The following is a 22,040-nucleotide window of genomic DNA, read 5'->3' on the forward strand; positions in this document are numbered from 1 at the left end:
TTGTTAGGTATAGCTACAGAGCTGTCAGTAGTGAGTCATCAGCTCAGTTGAATCAAATGTGTCAAAGACATTAATTAATCTTAATTTTCATAAAAAGATGCTCTTGGCTTTTAAAGTAATTTTTATACCTGTTTTTAAGACGTCTCATCAAAAAGTTTGGAAATTTTCACCAGGCCAATCAGGATCTGTTAATTGTCACATTTTGGGTGTGTAATTTATCAGAACTGTTTTCTCGCTGAAAGCTAATTGAAGCGTGCACTTCCGACACTTATCATTTTAATTCCATATTTCCATTATTTTCTCTGCATTTTATTAAAGATGGTAGTGGACTGCCGTAGCTGATGGCCACTTGTTTTGCAAGCCCAGATTTTCTTTCTTGTTACTTCTCTGAGACTAATGTGCTATATTTCCCTTTGCTTTTATCTCTTCCCGTATTTTCTGTCCACTGCTGGCAGATTAGACAAAAAGAGCAAAACATTGATCTTGATGCAATGAAATTCTGACGTAAAAATTACTGAAGACTGATGGAAGAATTGGAGAGGAATGAATGAAGGCAAAAAGGTGGCATGGCAGCACAGTGGTTATCACTGGCCACATAGCGCCGGGGCGTGAATTCATTTCTGGCCTCAAGCATCTTTCTGTGTTGAGTTTGCACATTCTCCCTGTGGGTTCCTCCGGGTGTTCCTGTTTCCTCTTGCAGTTCAAAGATGTGTAGATTAGGTTGATTGGCTGTGCTAAATTGCCCATTAGTGTCAGGGAGAATAGCAAGGTAAATGTATGGGGTTACGGGATAGGGCCTGGATGGGATTGTTGTCAGTGTAGAGTTGATGGGCTGAATGGCCCCTTTCTGCACTGAAGGGATTCTATGATTCTTCTATTATTCTCTGAAGATTTAACAGGTAGGTTTTGAGGAGATATGCTTAAGTCAGTAGTGCAGATGGGGAGGGTGCAAGGGGTGTTAGAGGTTAGATGATGAAAGAACATGTATGGCAATTTAAGGCTTAGAACATCGCAAAGGTAAAGGTGGAGGTCCCAGGAGAAATCTGTGGAGGAGGCTAACATTTTGTCATGAAAGTATTAGAGTCAAAAAAAAAGCAGTTGGTGAGTGTCAGGCTGTTGTTGGAAGCTGTGGACATCTCATAAGAACATAAGAACATAAGAAATAGGAGCAGGAGTAGGCCATCTAGCCCTTCGAGCCTGCCCCGCCATTCAATAAGATCATGGCTGATCTGTTGTGGCTCAGTTCCACTTTCCCGCCCTCTCCCCATAACCCTTAATCCCCTCGCTTATCAAGAACCCATCAACCCGCTTCTTAAAAATATTTAGCGAGGCAGCCTCCACCACTTCAACGGGCAGAGAATTCCAGAGATTCACCACCCTTTGAGTGAAGAAGTTCCTCCTCAACTCCGTTCTAAACCGCCTCCCCTTTATCTTGAGGCTGTGCCCCCTAGTCCTACTGTCTTTTTTGAGCGGGAAGAGTCTCTCCACCTCTATCCTATCCATCCCATTCATCATCTTATACGTCTCAATGAGATCTCCCCTCATTCTTCTAAACTCTTAACGAGTACAAGCCTAGTTTATTCAGCCTCTCCTCATAGCTCAATCCCCTCAACTCCGGTATCAGCCTAGTAAACCTCCTCTGCACTCCCTCCAGGGCCAAAATATCCTTGCGCAGGTGCGGCGCCCAAAACTGCACACAGTACTCCAGCTGCGGCCTCACCAATGCCCTATACAGCTGCAGCAAGACCTCCCTACTTTTATATTCAATCCCCCTCGCTATGAAGGCCAGCATCCCATTCGCCTTCCTGACCACCTGCTGCACCTGCAAGCTGGGTTTTTGCGACTCATGCACAAGGACCCCAAGGTCCCTCTGCACCGTCGCCTGCTGCAGTTTTTCGCCACGTAAGTAATAGTCCTTCCTACCATTCTTCCTACCAAAGTGGACCACCTCACACTTGCCAACATTAAATTCCATTTGCCATTTCCTGGCCCATTCGCCCAGCCTATCTAGATCCTTCTGCAGACTCTCCACACCCTCCGCACAATTTGCCTTTCCCCCAATCTTGGTGTCATCAGCAAATTTTGACACCCTACACTCGGTTCCCTCCTCCAGATCATCTATATAAATGATAAATAGCTGAGGCCCCAGCACCGACCCCTGGGGTACCCCACTAGTCACCAACCGCCAATCCGAATAGCACCCATTGATCCCCACTCTCTGCCTCCTATTTGACAACCAATCTTCTATCCACGCTAACACCCTACCCCCAACTCCATGTCCCCTGACCTTCTGCAATAACCTCTTGTGAGGTACCTTGTCAAACACCTTCTGAAAATCCAGAAAGACCACATCCACCGGCTCTCCTCTATCCACTGCCCTAGACACATCCTCATAGAACTCCAGTAAATTTGTCAGACACGACTTCCCTTTAATGAAACCGTGTTGCGTCCGCCCTATCAAGCAATTCCCTTCAAGATGCCTCGCAATTTCCTCCTTAATGACGGATTCTAACATTTTACCTACCACAGACGTTAAACTAACCGGCCTATAATTCCCCGCCTTTTGCCTGGCACCCTTCTTAAACAACGGCGTAATATTAGCCGTTTTCCAATCTTCCGGCACTTCCCCGGAATCCAGCGACGTCTGGAAAATAACCACCAAGGCATCCACTATAACCTCCGCCATTTCTTTCAGAACCCTCGGATGCATTCCATCCGGTCCTGGTGACTTGTCCACAATCAGCCCCTCCAGTCTGTCGAGCACCACCTCTCTAGTAACAGTAATGTCATTAAGACCCTCCATTCCTACCACCTTTCCATCGCTAACACCCGGCAAATTATTCACGTCCTCCTCCGTGAAGACAGAAACAAAAAAGTTATTCAATACCTTAGCCATATCCCCATCCCCGACCACTAGGTCCCCTTTCTCATCCTCTAAAGGACCAACGTTCACCCTAGCCAGCCTCTTCCTTTTTATATATTTATAAAAACTCTTGCTATCCTTTTTTATATTAAGTGCTAGCCCAGCCTCATAGCTTCTCCTACCCTCCTTTATCAACTTCTTTGTCAATCTTTGTTGACATTTAAACCTTTCCCAATCCTCTTCTCGCCCACTGATCTTAGCTACTCTAAATTCCTCCGCTTTTAATTTAACACTTTCCTTCACCTCCTTTGTTATCCATGGCTTATTACCTCTCTTCCTACTGTCCTTTTTAACCATCGGAATAAATTTCCGCTGAGCACCAAGAAAGATCTCCTTAAAGATCCTCCACTGCTCCTCAGCAGACCTACCTTCCAACGCACTCCCCCAGTCCACATTCGCCAATTCTTCTCTCATCCTACCATACTCCCCTCTATTCAAACAAAGGACGCGTGTCCGGGAACCCACTTTCTCCTCCTCCATCTGCACCAGAAACTCCACCATACAATGATCACTCTCTCCAAGAGGATCCTTCACGGCAAGGTCCCTAATTCTACCCGCCTCATTACATAGCACCAGATCCAAGATAGCTCGCTCCCTCGTCGGCTCCAACACACACTGTTCAAGGAAATTATCCCGGCAGCATTCCAAGAACTCCTCCTCGAGCCCACCTCGTCCAACATGGGTCGACCAATCAATATGCAGATTGAAATCTCCCATAACTACTGCCGTCCCATTCCTGCACGCCGCACTTATTGGTTCCTGCCTCTGAAGGTAATATCACGTCAACACAGCAAAAACTGAATTGGACTCGCATTGGAGGGGATTATTTGTCGGTTGGCAGCATCTTGGTGTTTATGGGTCAGTGGAGAAGACTTTGGGAGATGTGTTTGGAGTTAGGACCTGCTGCCACTGCTGAGGTGGTTGGAAGTTCAGTATTTAATGCACCATGAGGAATGCAGTGTGAACAGAGCTCTGATTTGGAAAACGTAGAAAGTTCTGGTATATTAACAATTTTGAAGTACAGAGTGATCAAACAAATGAAACTTTGAACCTTAGTGACAGGTAGTTTGTTCTTTGTGAGCTGATCATACCTGCCACTTTAATAATAGTGAACGAGACATGATCCAGTGAGGGATGTTTTTCAAAAATGAAAATCCAGTTTAGGTTTGCCAATTTCATGTACTCAAATTGGGCATGAACCTGTTTGATCCTGTCACTGAGTTTGTTATGGACAACAGTACTCATGTTTTATTTGTAATTTAAGAAATTTCAAAATACATCACAAGCTTGTACTAAAATTGTGAAATGCTTTATCTGCAATGTATTTGACTAAGCTAACTTGAAAATATAAAAGCTTCATTTTAAACTGCCACTGATTTAGGGGAATTTTAAGTTTATGGTTTATGGGATATGGGCCAAATGCAGGCAAATGGGACTCTTTCTGTTTTGGAAACCTGGTTGGCGTAGGTGAATTGGGGCGAAGGGCTTGTTTCCATGCTGTATATCTCTATGACTCTAATTGGTTATAAAGAAACATTGATGAAAACTGATGCATTATAGTGACATGAAGGTGGAAGAGGTAATATAGGAAGTTATTTCCTTACCTGTTGTCAAGTTTGTGCTACCATAACTCTGTTTGCGCATAGTTGCGTGGTTTATGCATCGGGGTAAACTCAGTCATATCAGATCACTGCAAGATGATGATCTGAGATTGCAAGAATGGCAGGACCAATGGGTGATAGCGTTGAACATCAAAAAAAATACTGTGTCATGTGCATCACCAAGAGTCTGCTGAAGAATAGCTTTAAGTTCTGTAAACAAATTCTTCAGCAGGTAGATGCACAGCCATACCTGGGAGTTCATTTTAAAAACAATTTTGAATTGAGATTCCAAATTCTGCAGATAACATCTGAAGCAAATAGGACAAATCTTTGGTATTGCAACAAAAATATCAGAGTTCTAGCTTATCAAAGAATAGATCATCCAAACCTAGAGTATGCAATATCTGCAGTTGCTGGAAAAACTCAGCAGGCCTGGCAGCATTTGAGAAAAGGGTTTATGATGGAAGAGAAATGTTCAAAATCTAAAGCTGTCATCCCAGTGTTGTGTTGCAACATTGTGTTGCAGATTAGGTGCTGCATCCTAATATCCTGTACGTTTGTTGCCTCAATGCATCCCCTTGCTTCTCGCTCCCACACCAGGACTTTGTTCTTTTGTTCTTCAAGTTGTTACTTTTTGCTGCAACCTCTCACTGCTCACTCATTCACCATTACTTCAGTTCTGGCAAAGAGCCAAAGGACTTGAAATGTTAACTCAGCTTTCTATTGCAGATTCTTGCAGGGCCAGGTAAGTTCGTGTGGAAATTTTCAATACTACTACAGTGAATAATGGAGGGGCATGTGATGTGTTGTTTCTGTATGATGTGGGAGCTGGTGGACCCCAGGGTCCTTCCCAGTGACCATGTCTGCAGTAAGTGCAGGTTGCTGGAGGAGCTCCAGCTCAAGGTAGATGAGCTGGCCTCTGAGCTACAGACGCTGAGGCTCATCAGGGGGAGAGAGTGTGCCATTGTCAATGGGGTGCAAGTGACATCCACCCCCCCCAGACAGGCTAACTCTAAGGGTCAGGAACAAGAGGGGGCTGCTGAGAGGAGGAAGGGGGGAGGGGAGGAAGGGGGGTGGGGAGCGGAGGCCTTAGCCTCTCAATCTGCATAACAGGTTTGAGGCTCTTGCTTCCAGTGTGGATGAGGACGAGGGAGGTGAGGTTGATGAGCAAACTGCACACGGTACAGTGATGCAGCAGGACGTAGGCAAGGAGAAGGTGAAAAGGAACGTAGTAGTGATTGGGGATAGTGGGGTGAAGGGTATTGACACTGTCCTTTGTCACAACGACAAAGTGCATAGAAGGGTGTGTTGTCTGCCTGGTGCTCGGGTCCAGGATGTCGCATCTGGGCTGCAGAGGAACCTGGAGTGGGAGGGTGCGAATCCGGTCGTTGTGGTACATGTGGGTGCCAACGACGTAGGCAAAATGCAAACTGAGGATCTGGGGAGGGAATATGAAAAGCTGGGAATGGAATTAAAGAGTAGAACCGACAAGGTAGTTATCTCTGGGCTACTGCCTGAACCGAGTGCAGACGGGCGTAGGGTTGATAGGATTAAGGAAGTGAATGGGTGGCTCAGGGATTGGTGTGGGAGGAATGGGTTTGAATTTATGGGGCATTGGCATCAGTATTGGGGTAGGTGGGACCTGTTCGGGCAGGATGGGGTTGGTCTGAACCGTGCTGGGACCAGAGTGCTGGCGAAATAAAGAGGACTGTAGACAGGGCTTTAAACTAATTAGGGGGGGGAGGGTGCGAGGGTAGGTGACATTACGGGGTCTAAAGGTGAGGAGAGGGTACAGGTAAGGGAAGAGGCCGAGGATGTCCCAATAATAGAGGGAGTAGGGGGCGTGAGTATGGTTGGTGGCGTTACGGCAAATAGGGTCCAGGTGAAGGCTGGGATGAAGGCACTTTATCTGAATGCACGAAGCATTAGGAATAAAGTGGATGAGCTGGTGGCGCAGATCAGCACAAATGGATATGATCTGGTGGCCATTACAGAGACGTGGCTGCAAGGTGACAGGGACTGGGAGCTGAATGTCCAGGGGTATCAAGTGTTTAGGAAGGATAGGCGGGAGGGAAAAGGGGGGGGCGTAGCTCTGCTGATTAAGGATAGCATCAGGGTGGTAGCAAGGGATGACATTGGAGCCAAGGAGCAGAAAGCGGAATCGTTGTGGGTAGAGATTAGGAACAGCAAAGGGAGGAAGACGCTGGTGGGTGTCGTCTATAGGCCCCCGAATAATGATCTGGAGGTGGGGCGGGCTGTTAACGCGCAAATAAGTGCAGCGTGCAGGAATGGGACGGCCGTAGTTATGGGGGATTTCAATCTACATATAGATTGGTCGACCCACGTTGGACGCGGTGGGCTCGAGGAGGAGTTCTTGGAATGCTGCCGGGATAGTTTCCTTGAACAGTGTGTGTTGGAGCCGACGAGGGAGCGAGCTATCTTGGATCTGGTGTTATGTAATGAGGCGGGTAGAATTAGGGACCTTGCGGTGAAGGATCCTCTTGGGGAGAGTGATCATTGTATGGTGGAGTTTCTGGTGCAGATGGAGGAGGAGAAAGTGGGTTCCCGGACACGCGTCCTTTGTTTGAACAGAGGGGAGTACGGTAGGACGAGAGAAGAATTGGCGAATGAGGACTGGGGGAGCGCGTTGGAAGGTAGGTCTGCTGAGGAGCAGTGGAGGATCTTTAAGGAGATCTTTCTTGGTGCTCAGCGGAAATTTATTCCGATGGTTAAAAAGGACAGTAGGAGGAGAGGTAATAAGCCGTGGATAATGAAGGAGGTGAAGGAAAGTGTTAAATTAAAAGCGGAGGCGTTTAGAGTAGCTAAGAGTACTGGGCGAGAAGAGGATTGGGAGAGGTTTAAATGTCAACAAAGATTGACAAAGAAGTTGATAAAGAAGAGTAGGAGAAACTATGAAGCTGGGCTAGCGCTTAATATAAAAAAGGATAGCAAGAGTTTTTATAAATATATAAAAAGGAAGAGGCTGGCTAGGGTGAACATTGGTCCCTTCGAGGATGAGAAGGGGGACTTAGTGGTAGGGGATGGGGATATGGCTGAGGTCCTGAATAACTTTTTTGTTTCTGTCTTCACGGAGGAGGACGTGAATAATTTGCCGGGTGTTAGAGATGGAAAGGTGGTAGGACTGGAGGGTCTTAATGACATTACTGTTACTAGAGAGGCGGTGCTCGACAGACTGGAGGGGCTGATTGTGGACAAGTCGCCAGGACCGGATGGAATACATCTGAGGGTTCTGAAAGAAATGGCGGAGGTGATAGTGGATGCCTCGGTGGTTATTTTCCAGACGTCGCTGGATTCCGAGGAAGTGCCAGAAGATTGGAAAGCGGCTAATGTTACGCCGTTGTTTAAGAAGGGTGCCAGGCAAAAGGCAGGGAATTATAGGCCGGTTAGTTTAGCGTCTGTTGTAGGTAAAATGTTAGAATCCGTCATCAAGGAGGAAATAGCGAGGCATCTTGAGAGGAATTGCTTGATAGAGCAGACGCAGCACGGTTTCGTTAAAGGGAAGTCGTGTCTGACAAGTTTACTGGAGTTCTATGAGGATGTGTCTAGGGCGGTGGATAGAGGAGAGCTGGTGGATGTGGTCTTTCTGGATTTTCAGAAGCGTTTGACAAGGTACCTCACGAGGTTATTGCAGAAGGTCAGGGGACATGGAGTTGGGGGTAGGGTGTTAGCGTGGATAGAGGATTGGTTGTCAAATAGGAGGCAGAGAGTGGGGGCCAATGGGTGCTATTCGGATTGGTGGATGGTGACTAGTGGAGTGCCCCAGGGGTCGGTGCTGGGGCCTCAGCTATTTACCATTTATATAGATGATCTGGAGGAGGGAACCGAGTGTAGGGTGTCGAAATTTGCTGATGACACCAAGATTGGTGGAACGGCAAATTGTGCGGAGGGTGTGGAGAGTCTGCAGAAGGATCTAGATAGGCAGGGCGAATGGGCCAGGAACTGGCAAATGGAATTTAATGTTGGCAAATGCAAGGTGGTCCACTTTGGTAGGAATAATGGTAGGAAGGATTATTACTTACGTGGTGAAAAACTGCAGCAGGCGACGGTGCAGAGGGACCTCGGGGTCCTTGTGCATGAGTCGCAAAAACCCAGCTTGCAGGTGCAGCAGGTGGTCAGGAAGGCGAATGGGATGCTGGCCTTCATAGCGAGGGGGATTGAATATAAAAGTAGGGAGGTCTTGCTGCAGCTGTATAGGGCATTGGTGAGGCCGCAGCTGGAGTACTGTGTGCAGTTTTGGGCGCCGCACTTACGCAAGGATATTTTGGCCTTGGAGGGAGTGCAGAGGAGGTTTACTAGGCTGATGCCGGAGTTGAGGGGATTGAGCTATGAGGAGAGGCTGAATAAATTAGGCTTGTACTCGTTAGAGTTTAGAAGAATGAGGGGAGATCTCATTGAGACGTATAAGATGATGAATGGGATGGATAGGATAGAGGTGGAGAGACTCTTCCCGCTCAGAAAGGATAATAGGACTAGGGGGCACAGCCTCAAGATAAAGGGGGGGCGGTTTAGAACGGAGTTGAGGAGGAACTTCTTCAGTCAAAGAGTGGTGAATCTCTGGAATTCTCTGCCCGTTGAAGTGGTGGAGGCTGCCTCGCTAAATATTTTTAAGATGCGGGTTGATGGGTTTTTGATAAGAGAGGGGATTAAGGGTTATGGGGAGAGGGCGGGAATGTGGAACTGAGCCACGACAGATCAGCCATGATCTTATTGAATGGCGGGGCAGGCTCGAAGGGCTAGATGGCCTACTCCTGCTCCTATTTCTTATGTTCTTATGTTCTGCCAGACCTGCAGAGATTTTCCAGCATTTTCTGAATTTATTCCTAGTTTCTGCACGTTGTGTGGGATTCTTGTGACGAAAAATACAAATAAGATTGAAGCAATCCGAAAGTGTGGAGGATGATTCTGCACAAATCAGAATGGAAAAACAGTGATCAAAAATTTGGAATGGGAATCACTACTGCAAAGGAGGGGGATTATAGACTGACCATGTTCTATAAAATAGAGAATGGACTGGTGGGAATTGACAGAAACAAATGCCAGGTTCCTCTGGCAGTAACGAAACACTAAGTAGCCATCCACACAAACTACAAAGATCGTTTGTTTCTAAGACAGACTATCACAATTTTTCTTCCCAAGAATATTCCCATAATGGAACAAGTTGCCAAGGGAGGTTCTCAAAGTGCGATGACTTGAAATCTTCAAGACAAATCTTTTATAGGTTTTTATTTTCAGACCTACCATCTCAGCAGCTCGTGCCTGGCATAGCTAGCATTTAGTCTGTGATGCTGACATAACTAAAACAGAAGCAATAGTGACAAAACTGATTTTTTCATATTGCGAAAATAAATCTATACAGGACTTGGTTTCCGAAAAGAAATGACAAAGCTATTCAGGTGCTGTTCCCATGTATCTGCCCTTGTCCTTCTTGGTGATAGAAGTCATGAGTTTGGAAGGCGCTGTTGAAGAAGCTTTGGTGAGTTGCTTCAGTGCATCTTGTAGGCAATAAGAGACTCCTTCCACTGCCTGCAGTGGCAGCAGTGAATTGAAGGTGGTGGTTGGAGTGCCAATCAAGCAGGCTGCCTTGTCCATGTATGTGTAATTCAGTGTTATAATTTTTAGTTTATGAACACAACTATTTAGAAGTTTGTACAATCCTTATTTTAATTTCAGAATGTAATCTGGTGTGACCTCTTGGTCGACACCCTGTGGACAGTTGTAAGATTGTTTTTACTAAACTGTTCTTGTTTGCAAAGGTGATGAATTTTTTCAAGTAGTAAATAGGAAACATTTTAGCAATGTTTTACTTTAACAAAATGCAGTAAAATCAAATGTTCAGCTTCCTGTATCTATCTCTTAAGCAGTTTTATTTGCTTTTTACTGGTCTGAACGGGTCTGAATTTTGAGTGCAAACCACTATGGTTCCAATTACCTTTAGAAGTTATCAAGCTGTGCAAAACTCGGGTGTTAATGCTTTGACATAAAACTAACTGTTGGGTTATCATTTTCAATTTAGATTTTTATGGAGAATACTAACAAAATGTATTTCACTTATACAAGAGAACTTGAGATGCTGGATGCAAAACTGCCCAGCAATCAATGTGTAAACCTCAAGCAGTATGAATTGCAGTTCTACAGAGCTGTGAATTTATTGGCTGGAGTTATCCCAACTGATTTATAGTCAATCTCTTCTACTTGACACATGTCACCGTTATAGGAAAAGGAATTGAAGTTTCTACCGGTTTAATGAAACTTCAAGTTCGTGCCAACTTGTTTGATTAAGAAGGGAAGGATTGTTACCATGAATATAGTAAGCCCTGTTTTCTTTATGTCTAATTAGTGATTCTGCTGATGTTCACAGCAAATACTTGGATATAAGATGCAGCATGAACAAGTTAACCACTCCACTCCACACACATTTGTGATTGTTTACAAGGTCAAGGTCACCCATACATACTTTCAATGTTCATGTCAGCTGTTGTCCATAAATAAGTTGCCAGTACATTGATTTCAGCCGTTGTTTTGCTTAGCCAGCAGTTTGATGCTTAACTGGCCATTCTCCCTCTTAACCCGAGCCTTGGTTTTTGGTTACCAATTTGAAATCTGGTCTCCCTTTATCTATCCTGCTGGACTGTTTCAGTGACATTGAGAACTTGTACCAAATTTGAATGGGGAAGTTGCAGTTTAAACATCAATGCTGTCAGATTGCAGTGGAGCAGAGAAAAGTCACACTTTAAAAGAATAGGCTGCTGCTAGTTTCAAGGGACGGGTATGATGTATGCAAAAGCTATTGCTATAGTGTTCCTGCCTCTACTCACTACAGCTGTACCAGGTATTGGTGTAACCACGTATAGAGTACTGTGTATTGTTTTGGCCTCTTAAGAAAGGATATAATTATATCAGAAACAGTGCGGAGAAAGTTCACTCAACTGGTTCCTGGGATGAAGGAGTCTTACGTTTTCAACCACCAAAACCTTAGAGGATTTATCCTTGACATTTCAGGGCATACACAACATCCATGGCAGTAACAGTCTTGCATTTGGCGTGTTTAGTATCGGTAACCGAGTCCCGAATGATCTTCTCCAAGAAAACCTTCAGGACTCCGTGGGTTTCCTCGTAGATGAGGCTTGAAACGTGCTTAACGCCCCTACACCGAGTGAGTCGACGGATAGCAGGCTTAGTTATTCACTGGATGTTATCGCGGAGAACTTTCCGGTGCCGTTTGGCACTGTCCTTCCCAAGACAGTTCCCACCTTGACCTCCACCAGACATCCCACCCTGTTGTCTTATGAAGAAAGGTTGGGTCTGTATCCATTGGGCTTCAAAAGATTGAGAAGTTATCCTGTGAGGTCTTGACAGTGGATGCTGATAGGATGTTTTCCCCTACCGGAAGAGGCTCGAACCAGAGAGCAGAGCTTAAAAAAAGGGTCCTCCCATTCAGATGGATATTTTGTTTTAAATCCCAGAGTTGTTGTTGTTCTGTAGAAGTCTCTTCCTTCAGAACAGTGGAGGGAACTAATTGAACATTTTTAAGGGCATATTAGTTAGACTCTTCATTGACCAGGGAGCCAAGTGTACAGGAAGAACTGAGGCCATAACCATATCAATATGACCGTATCAAATGATGTGGAGATGCTGGCATTGGACTGGGGTAAGCACAGTAAGAAGTCTCACAACAGTAGGTTAAAGTCCAAGTTAGAGTGAGCTCACTCACCTGAAGAAGGAGCGACACTCCAAAAGCTTGTGCTACCAGATAAACCTGTTGGACTTTAACCTGGTGTTGTGAGACTTCTTACTGTGCTTATCAAATGGCCCAGTTGGTACAAGGGCCCGAATGTCCACCACCTGTTGTTTCTTCATATGTTCATAAAACAAAGATACTTTGTGGCTGCGTTAGTAACAGGTTTTTGGCTGTTCTCTTGATGGTGTTTATTTCCTTGAAGCTGATACTCATATTTGTCACAGTTGCTGCTGCCTCGTAAATACTGTGAAATTTTTCTTCCATTAGCTAGTGCCCAGTGTTCATGGAAAAATTGAAATTGTTCTCGGTCCCCCTTGCCCAGAAAAGAGAAGATATCGCCATGATACCCTTCTGCATATTGACCAATTTGAGGAAAGAACTTCAATTTTAGTATTCCCTTCCGTCCAAATGACTCAGTTAATATTATTTTTGAGGTGCAGTCATTGTTTTTCAGGAAGATTTACTAGGCATGGGGGTTTTTTTTGCATTAACTTTAACAGGCAGACAGGACTTTGGTTTAACATTCCATTTAAAATACAAGATCCATGCCATGCACTATCAGCCTTCAATCTGTAACCTACTGACTGAGAGCAGCGTGCCAACAACTGAGCAAAACAACTGCCTGGGTGATTTATTTATTGACTGCCTAAGTGATAAAAAGCAATTGACATCTTTAAAATATTCATTGCATTGTCAAACTAGTCTTGTCTTAACACCTTAAATCTTAGTTCTGGTTTATAATCTGTTAATATTACTTTTCTAGAAAATATTTTTGGGTACTCCTAGGCAAGTGGAGAGTATTCTGTCAGGAGTGTGACACTCCTGACTTCTGTCTAATAGATGGTGGACAGGCTTTGGGGAGTCGGGAGTTGAATTACAGTCCGTAGAATCCCAGGCCCTGACTGTTCTTGCAGCCACGGTATTTATACAAGAACATGTATAAGAACTCGGAGCAGGAGTAGGCCATCTGGCCCCATGAGCCTGCTGCTCCACCATTCAATAAGATCATAGCTGATCTTTCCGTGGACTCTGCTCCCCTTACCTGCCTGCTCACCATAACCTTGAATTCCTTTACTGTTTAAAAATCTCTCTATCTTTGCCTTAATATGGCAAGTCCAGTTGAGTTTCTCATTAGTGGTAACCCTCAATGTTGAAAGTGGAGACTTGGTGATGGTCATGCCATTGAATGTCAAGGAGAGATGATTAGATTATCTATTGTTGGAGATGGCTATTGCCTGGCACTTTTGTGGCATCAATGTTACTTACCATTTGTCGGCCCGAAGTGAATGTTGTCCCAGTCTTGCTGCAGATGATCACAGATTTCTTCAGTATCTGTGGAGTCACAAATAGTGCTGAACATTGTGCAATCTGACCATATTTGATAGAAAATCATTAATGAAGCAGCTAAGATGGTTGGGCCTGAGGAACTCCTGCAATGTATCCTGGGACTGAGATGATTAATGACAGAAAAATGAGGAGGTAATTATTTCTCATATACTGGGAAACAACCTTGTGGGGTATGATTGGTGCAATTGAATTAAGAGACAGAGAAACTGCAAGGACCTAAACATCAATAAGAAGTGGGTTTGATATGTTAATGAATAGAGAGAACCAGAAGGAACTGAAATTAGAATTTACATAGTGCAATAAAACAAGCAGTTTTGAAATGGGTTGTTTTAGTTCAAAGGGAAATATATGCAAGTTGTAAGATTGTAATCAAGTGAAGCAAAAATAGGATAAATTTATCTTTTAAAATATGTGCTGTAAAATAACAAAAGGAGTTTGATCAGCCCTAGGGAAAACAATCCTCTGAGAGACTATAATGGAGAGTAGGAAAGAAATACATTTAAGAAAACGTTGATGTTTATGTGAGGGGGTAGCTGCTTACGCCTCCCAGAGGACAGTGTGGTAGCTGGACAGCGCTCTCAGAAGTCAGCGTGGAAACTGGAATATCTCCAAGCAGGTAGTGTAGTATCTGGTAATAACTGAAGGAAAGTATGGTGTGGACAAGGCCAAACCTGAAATACCAGATTGCTGTCACTTTTGGAAGACACCCTAAAGCCAACAGGGCATTTTGTGGCAAAGTTAAAGAAGTTTATAGCTTGAAAAATCTATAAGGACTGTTGCCATCAGCAAAGGAAAGGTTAGCTCAGTGTAGTTTAAGCTAAGATCTTCTTGGAACTGTGTCCAAAAAGTTAACTATGTGAAGCTATTCTTGTGTTTAAGTATAATTTTACTTATTTTCTTTATTTTAAGAAACTTTTAATATAAAATCAACACGATTGGTTGGAGAGGCCATTTCCTGATTTCAGAAAACTACCTCATAATATACAAATTGCAAAAATCATTTTGGCAGCAGTTTTGAGTTTTCCTTTGGGCAGCACAATATTTACAATCAGTATGCTTCACATTCACCTCCAGCAGCAAAAAACATCATCTTTTCTGCTTGGCATGACTCCAACCAGTGGAGAGTTTTCCCCTTGATTCCCATTCAAGTTTTGCTCAGGCTCCTTAATCCTGAACTCAAATCAAATGCTCCCTTGATGTCAAGGGTAGTCAGTCTCACTTTCAGGGTCTCAGTATGAAGCTCTATATGTGCTGTTTGTAAGGCTATTGAATTGGTTATAGTAAACGCAATTCCCCATCAACCGCTCATTGTTACATAATGTAATTATGCAGGAGTCTGATTTTAATCACGTGACCATGTATATTCAGATTATTATTCAAATTGCCTCATGAAGTGTTTGAATAGTATTTCAGTTTAAAGACACCTAGTATTGAATGAAGAAAGAAAAAACCTATTATCTGCTTGTTCTTTGTACTCGTTAGAGTTTAGAAGAATGAGGGGAGATCTCATTGAGACGTATAAGATGATGAATGGGATGGATAGGATAGAGGTGGAGAGACTCTTCCCGCTCAAAAAAGACAGTAGGACTAGGGGGCACAGCCTCAAGATAAAGGGGAGGCGGTTTAGAACGGAGTTGAGGAGGAACTTCTTCACTCAAAGGGTGGTGAATCTCTGGAATTCTCTGCCCGTTGAAGTGGTGGAGGCTGCCTCGCTAAATATTTTTAAGAAGCGGGTTGATGGGTTTTTGATAAGAGAAGGGATTAAGGGTTATGGGGAGAGGGCGGGAAAGTGGAACTGAGCCATGACAGATCAGCCATGATCTTATTGAATGGCGGGGCAGGCTCGAAGGGCTAGATGGCCTACTCCTGCTCCTATTTCTTATGTTCTTATGTTCTTATGTTCTTTTCCTCTTGCCCACAATAGATAGGAATGGAATGAATAATTGTCAAAACCCTGGGATTAAAATGTTTACATTTATTGCTCTACATTGTGTATTCAGGCACAGTATTAATGACTATATGAACTTTATTCTCCACCCAACCTCCCCCTGACAGCATTCTGTCTCATGCCACCTTTTCCTGCCCTTGTAGTCATAATTTCTAAAGCTTTCTCATTCTTGTGCTATTTGCAGTTGTCATTGCTAAAATTTTCACTGAAACATCAGGATAAGGAGCAAACTTTGACTTTCAATTAGAGGAGGTTTATGAAAGGTGTTAGAAAGATCTGTATTTAGCAAGTGTCCGAGCCCAAAAATAGCACTTGTGCTGTTGGTAAATTCCAGTTTTGTAGATTCAACTGTTAACTCAAGGTACAGGGTCATTTATTTCCATGACAAGTTATTGCTATTGTGCTATGTCTTGGCAACAAAATGGCTACGCTTTCAACCATTAACCCAACAACGTTCAGGACTTTCAGATTGTCTCATGATAACTAGCATCATTTAAGTTACTGTTAGAGATTTGTATGTATGTGACGCTGCAAACGAGAAGGTAAATGACCAGATAATTTGTTTCAGATGTTGGCTGAGAGGTGAATGTGCTGATGCTCTGTACTGCACTGAAACGTCAGACTAGATTATATGTTGAAGTCTTTGGAATGGGACTTGAACCCCCAATGTTTTGACGTAGAGGCAAGAGAGCTATCATTGAACCATGGCCGGCACACAACAGTTGTTAACTTTTGACAATGAATTTTTGCAGAAAACTATTGAACACACTGGCATCTTTAAGCACTGTTTATGGATCATCAGTAAAAGTTAAATTATCGCTGGTTGGGATAATGTGAAGGAAGAGAAATGTGTTCATTTTAAAATGTGATTTTTCAACGTGCGGTGCATTCCGCTAAGCTCTTTGGGAAGATTAGAATGCATAAAAACTTGATTGTACTTTGGAGCATTACCAGAAAGAAACTGAGGCTAAAAGGGCTAAATTATGAGAACAGGTATCACAGATTAGGCTTGCATTCCCTTGAATATTGAAGATTAAGGTGCAATCTGATTGAGGTGTTTAAGATGGTGAAATGACTTGACAGGATGGATGGAGGGAAACTATTTCCCCTAGTGCAGAAGCCCAGAACAAGAAGGTTAAAACCTTAAAATTAGAGATGTTCAGGACAATATCAAAAAGCACTTCTTTACACAAGCAATGGAATGTTCTCCCCATTCCTGCTCCCCAAAAAAATGCCATTGAGTTTGAGGTTTATTGAAAATTCAAAAATTACATAGATTTTTATCAGGCAAGAGTAGTTAGAGTTACAGACCTAAGTTGTGTAAGTGTAATTGAGGTAACGATCAGCTGTAATCTAGTAGAATGCTTCGACAGGTGGGAGGGGCTGAATAGCTTGCTTATTTGCTTTCGGATATTTAATCGTGTGCTATTCTTTGCCCAACATTTTAGAGGAGGCATTGTCCCATTGAAAATGAGTTAAGGTCAATGTTAAATTAGAGGGCAGAGGTCTATCACAAATATATTGAACATTTGCCTGCTAAAATCAATGGTAATTTCTAGGCTACAAACCATTTTTATTCCGATCGTTTGAGCGGGAAAATTTATATAATCTGAAAACAATTAATATTTGCGATTTTCAGTGCAAACTTTTGAACCATTTTATTAGGTTTTTCAAATGTGAAAGCAGTTATCAGCAAATGATGACTGTGTGCAAAGAATGCAAACTATTGCTTTGTATTTAAAAACTGGCCTGAATCCCTTGAATTTTAACTCACTTTACAGAAAGTGAAATTGCTTAGCACAAAGCAAACAGAGTCAGGAATAAAATTTTCTATTAATCACAGTTGAAACTTTTACTTCAGATCAGTTTTTCTTGGATCAATTTATTTGTGAGACGTGGGCACCACTTGCAAGACCAGCAGTTATTCCTTGTGAAGGTGATGATCGGCTACTCTGCTGTAGACTGCATTGTGTAGAAACACCTGCTCTCCCACCCGCACCTAGTTATTTGTCACCTAGTTACAAAACCTCATGGGTGCCTAGCCAGGTACTAAACTAATTGTTTACTTGGTAATAGTGAAATACAGCAGTTTGATTCTATTTTGAAATTTAAAAATTAAACCACAAGTACATAAATGTAGGCAATTTAGCTACAGACATCATTATACTGGAACTGTTTTTCTGAACTTTGGTGACGTCTAAGGATATGAGCCAAAAATTCCAAGGGACGATTTTCAGTGGAAGCCATATTGTGAAATGGTTTATTAGAAATGCTGGTACAGTCCTTAGAAGTATAGTTGCCCCTTCAGGCAGTCCCTTAACCATCTGTACCTCTGTCCTGTCATTCACACATTCTGATAACTTAATGGACACTTCTAGCGCCTTCTGTATCCATGCCGAAGGGTCACCAAGACTCAATGTTGGCTCTATTCTCTCCTCACAGATGCTGTCAGACCTGCTGAGATTTTCCAGCATTTTCTTTTTTGTTAAAAATGTAATCGAGGTGTTCAAATCCAGACTAGAGCTTTTGTTTCAGTTCTTGATTCCTGTTTTGGTTGTTTCATTGCAACACTAATTTGGTTACAAACATGTAAATATCCAAACCATTACATCTTGCATTTGCATAACATCTTTAACTTAAAGTCCCAGGGGTCTTCACAGAAATATAAGCAAACTAAAATAATTGACCAACTATCAACTTTTTAAAATGTTATTTTCGAATTAACTTTCTTCTAAAAATGTTGTTTGTACTGACAAACATGTCGTTCGATAATAACCAGCATGATGATGATTTAAAGGAGAAAGGAATTCTACATTTAAATTAAAAATGCTACAAACCTCTTTGAAGAGACCAGGACTTCATATTTTATATGTGTGAATGGACCTTTTATTTTGATGAAGGATCTATATGTGAAATATAATGCCTCCATTTAGTCTGTCATTGCAGAACCAGCATTTCCTGCTTTAAAGAAAGTATTTGAGAATTATTTGTATGAAAGGGTACTCGTCTCAGAAAAATTCCCACTAATCGATCTTTCTTGAAGAGAATATTATTTTGAAACATATGTCCCTACATTTTCTGCTTCATCAAATGCCAGAAAATATTTTTGATAGTCGATTTTGTAATACACCAACTCTAATTTATTTCCTGTAGGGAATCTTCACTCAGTTCCAATACAGCAAAGAAAAGGTGCTGCCATCTGATGCCTTGCGTAGCGCTCTTGCCAAAACCTTTCAGGATGAACAGCGTTTCCAGATGGGGATCATGGATGATGCAGCAGAATGTTTTGTAAGTGAGGTGACAACTACCTGGATTCTCTTTGTACATTAATAGGAAATGCACTTCACAGGAGAGGAACTGTTCCATTTTTGGAATGCATATATAGTGGAAAAGTGCAACTTAGTCCATTGGTGAGGAAAAGAGTTCTGCACGTCCCCCTTGCTGCTTATTTCAAAAACAAAAGCTGTTAAAAGTACTGAAAGCTGCTGACAGCTCAAATTTTATTTACAAATAGGAATTTCACCCTGTCCAAATTTTTCTTGGCAGTCAACAGCAAGCCCATCTTTAAACAGCTGCCGTAAGTTCCCCCTGTCCTTGATTAGTAAAGATGTGGGTATGCCGGCGTTGGACTGGGGTAAACACAGTAAAAAGTCTGACAACACCAGGTTTTAGTCCAACTAAACTGGACAAAACCTGGTGTTGTCAGACTTTTTACCTTGATTAGTAAAACCAGACACTGATTTTGTTCCCTGTTCATGATGCGACATCCTGCCACATTGTGGGTACTTAGCTTTAAGGGTCACCGGCATATGTGATTTATCAATAAAATATTGTAGTATGCTTGATATCTTAATGTTTCTTCAGTGTTGCAAATTGATAGTTCTTGGCTCATGTTGATATTTGGACATTTTTATTAGTTTTAGGAATTAAAGTTTAACAGTAGAAAATGGGATAAATTCAGTAAAAGCAAGTTTGAAACCTATTACCAGTAAAACATTGGGACTGTGATGACTTAAAATGTTAACAGCCAAAAAGGTAACATCGTGAAAACAGCAGGTGGGCTTATTTAGCTGCGAAGCAGCAGACGTGATGTCTGCAGTGGTGGTAGTAATGTTAATCTATCGAGTGATGTTTGTTTTGGGAGTTGGAGCAAGATTAATTTAAAAGCATTCAGTAAATCCTGAAAGATTATAAAACCCATTTATTTCATCAGATTAAAGCGGAAATTGTAAATGAGGGGTTTTTGGGATTTCAGGACATCCCAGAGCAAGGTATGTTGTCATGGAGATGTGTGGAGCTCAGGGAGGTCCTCTGGTTTCAATTTACCTGAGTGTTTTGCTGATGGAGGTAATTGCAATTTGGACCCTGTGTGGTTTGCAACTCAAAGAAAAGATAGTCATTGTAAATGGCAGTTAGATCAGCCTTCACTGCAAGCAGAATAAAAAACAATTTCATTATTCACCATGCAGAAGTCAGCTGAGGCTTATCTCGGTATGAACGGCATGAGGGAACGTAAGCTTGAAAGTTGCCTAGTTTGAAGCTAGTGGAAGAATCCACAGTCGTCTTCCACAGAGTCTTGTGCTAAAGAAAGCAACAGGCAAATTAGTTTGGAAGTATTGGAAATGTAACCAGACCCAGGGACTGAGGCCTCCACAATCAAGAGGTGGTACATGAAAATTTTACCTCCTGAGGATAGCTGAAGCAGAGGAGCATTCTCCTGAGGACTTAGGCATACTTATGGGTAATCCCTACAGAAGCAGATAAATTTAAGAGAACTCTTGGGGGAAATCAGAGAGAAACTTGAGTGTACAACATAAATAGTTATCACCATATTGTTAGATTAAATAGTACTTAGTTCCTTTTATGTACAGTGGCAAACACTGATGTCCCTCAGTGCCAAGGACCCGGGTTCAATTCCCGGCTTGGGTCACTGTGCGGAGTCTGCTCCTTATCCCCATGTATGCGTGATTTTCTTCCAAATTTTCCAGTTTCCTTCCACAGTCTGAAGACATGCTGTTTAGGTCCATTGGCCATGCTAAATTCCCCCTCAGTGTTCCTGAACAGGTGCCAGACTGTGGTGACTAGAGGATTTTCACAGTAACTTCATTGCAGTGTTAATGTAAGCCTACTTGTGACACTAAATAAACTTAAACTGTACAATAAAGTTTGTTTTGTTGAAAATGAAGGGAAATCTTATGACATAGTTCTATTGGCTAAAACAAGGTGTTTGGACTTTTTAAATGTTAACAGTACCTAACTGAATTGTAGTGAAATCTTTTCCTCTTTGTTCACTTGGCCCTTAAGTGAAACATTATTACACCACAACAATCTGCATCATTGGAAATCCATCCATACCTATGATAACTTACTGCACCTTTTCCAGTTGTTGTTTCCTATCACAATAGGATGTTACATGAGATTAAACTCCAATCTAATAGCATTCTGTGGAATGAACATAAGAACATAAGAAATAGGAGCAGGAGTAGGCCATCTAGCCCTTCGAGCCTGCCCCGCCATTCAATAAGATCATGGCTGATCTGTCGTGGCTCAGTTCCACATTCCCGCCCTCTCCCCATAACCCTTAATCCCCTCTCTTATCAAAAACCCGTCAACCCGCGTCTTAAAAATATTTAGCGAGGTAGCCTCCACCACTTCAACGGGCAGAGAATGCCAGAGATTCACCACCCTTTGAGTGAAGAAGTTCCTCCTCAACTCCGTTCTAAACCGCCCCCTCTTTATCTTGAGGCTGTGCCCCCTAGTCCTATTATCCTTTCTGAGCGGGAAGAGTCTCTCCACCTCTATCCTATCCATCCCATTCATCATCTTATACGTCTCAATGAGATCTCCCCTCATTCTTCTAAACTCTAACGAGTACAAGCCTAGTTTATTCAGCCTCTCCTCATAGCTCAACCCCCTCAACTCCGGTATCAGCCTAGTAAACCTCCTCTGCACTCCCTCCAAGGCCAAAATATCCTTGCATAAGTACGGCGCCCAAAACTGCACACAGTACTCCAGCTGCGGCCTCACCAATGCCCTATACAGCCACAGCAAGACCTCCCTACTTTTATATTCAATCCCCCTCGCTATGAAGGCCAGCATCCCATTCGCCTTCCTGACCACCTGCTGCACCTGCAAGCTGGGTTTTTGCGACTCATGCACAAGGACCCCAAGGTCCCTCTGCACCGCCGCCTGCTGCAGTCTTTCGCCACATAAGTGATAATCCTTCCTACCATTCTTCCTACCAAAGTGGACCACCTCGCACTTGCCAACATTAAATTCCATTTGCCATTTCCTGGCCCATTCGCCCAGCCTATCTAGATCCCTCTGTAGACTCTCCACACCCTCCGCACAATTTGCCTTTCCTCCAATCTTGGTGTCATCAGCAAATTTCGACACCCTACGCTTGGTTCCCTCCTCCAGATCATCTGTATAAATGGTAAATAGCTGAGGCCCCAGCACCGA

The 22,040-nt window shown here is 42.9% G+C and overlaps 1 protein-coding gene across 7 annotated transcripts in view; it reads left to right on the forward strand.

Annotated features, from left to right (window-relative positions):
* usp54a (ubiquitin specific peptidase 54a) overlaps positions 1-22,040 on the forward strand; it is a 146,084-nt gene that overhangs the window by 61,638 nt on the left and 62,406 nt on the right. For all 7 annotated transcript variants that reach the window (XM_080215844.1, XM_080215845.1, XM_080215846.1 and 4 more), the window contains exon 4: positions 18,732-18,866. In XM_080215844.1, the coding sequence (XP_080071970.1) occupies positions 18,732-18,866 (135 nt within the window). The remainder of the gene's footprint in view (positions 1-18,731; positions 18,867-22,040) is intronic.

The sequence above is a fragment of the Carcharhinus amblyrhynchos genome, chromosome 31 (assembly GCF_965287045.1).
Source record: "Carcharhinus amblyrhynchos chromosome 31, sCarAmb.v2.hapA, whole genome shotgun sequence".
NCBI lineage: Eukaryota > Metazoa > Chordata > Chondrichthyes > Carcharhiniformes > Carcharhinidae > Carcharhinus > Carcharhinus amblyrhynchos.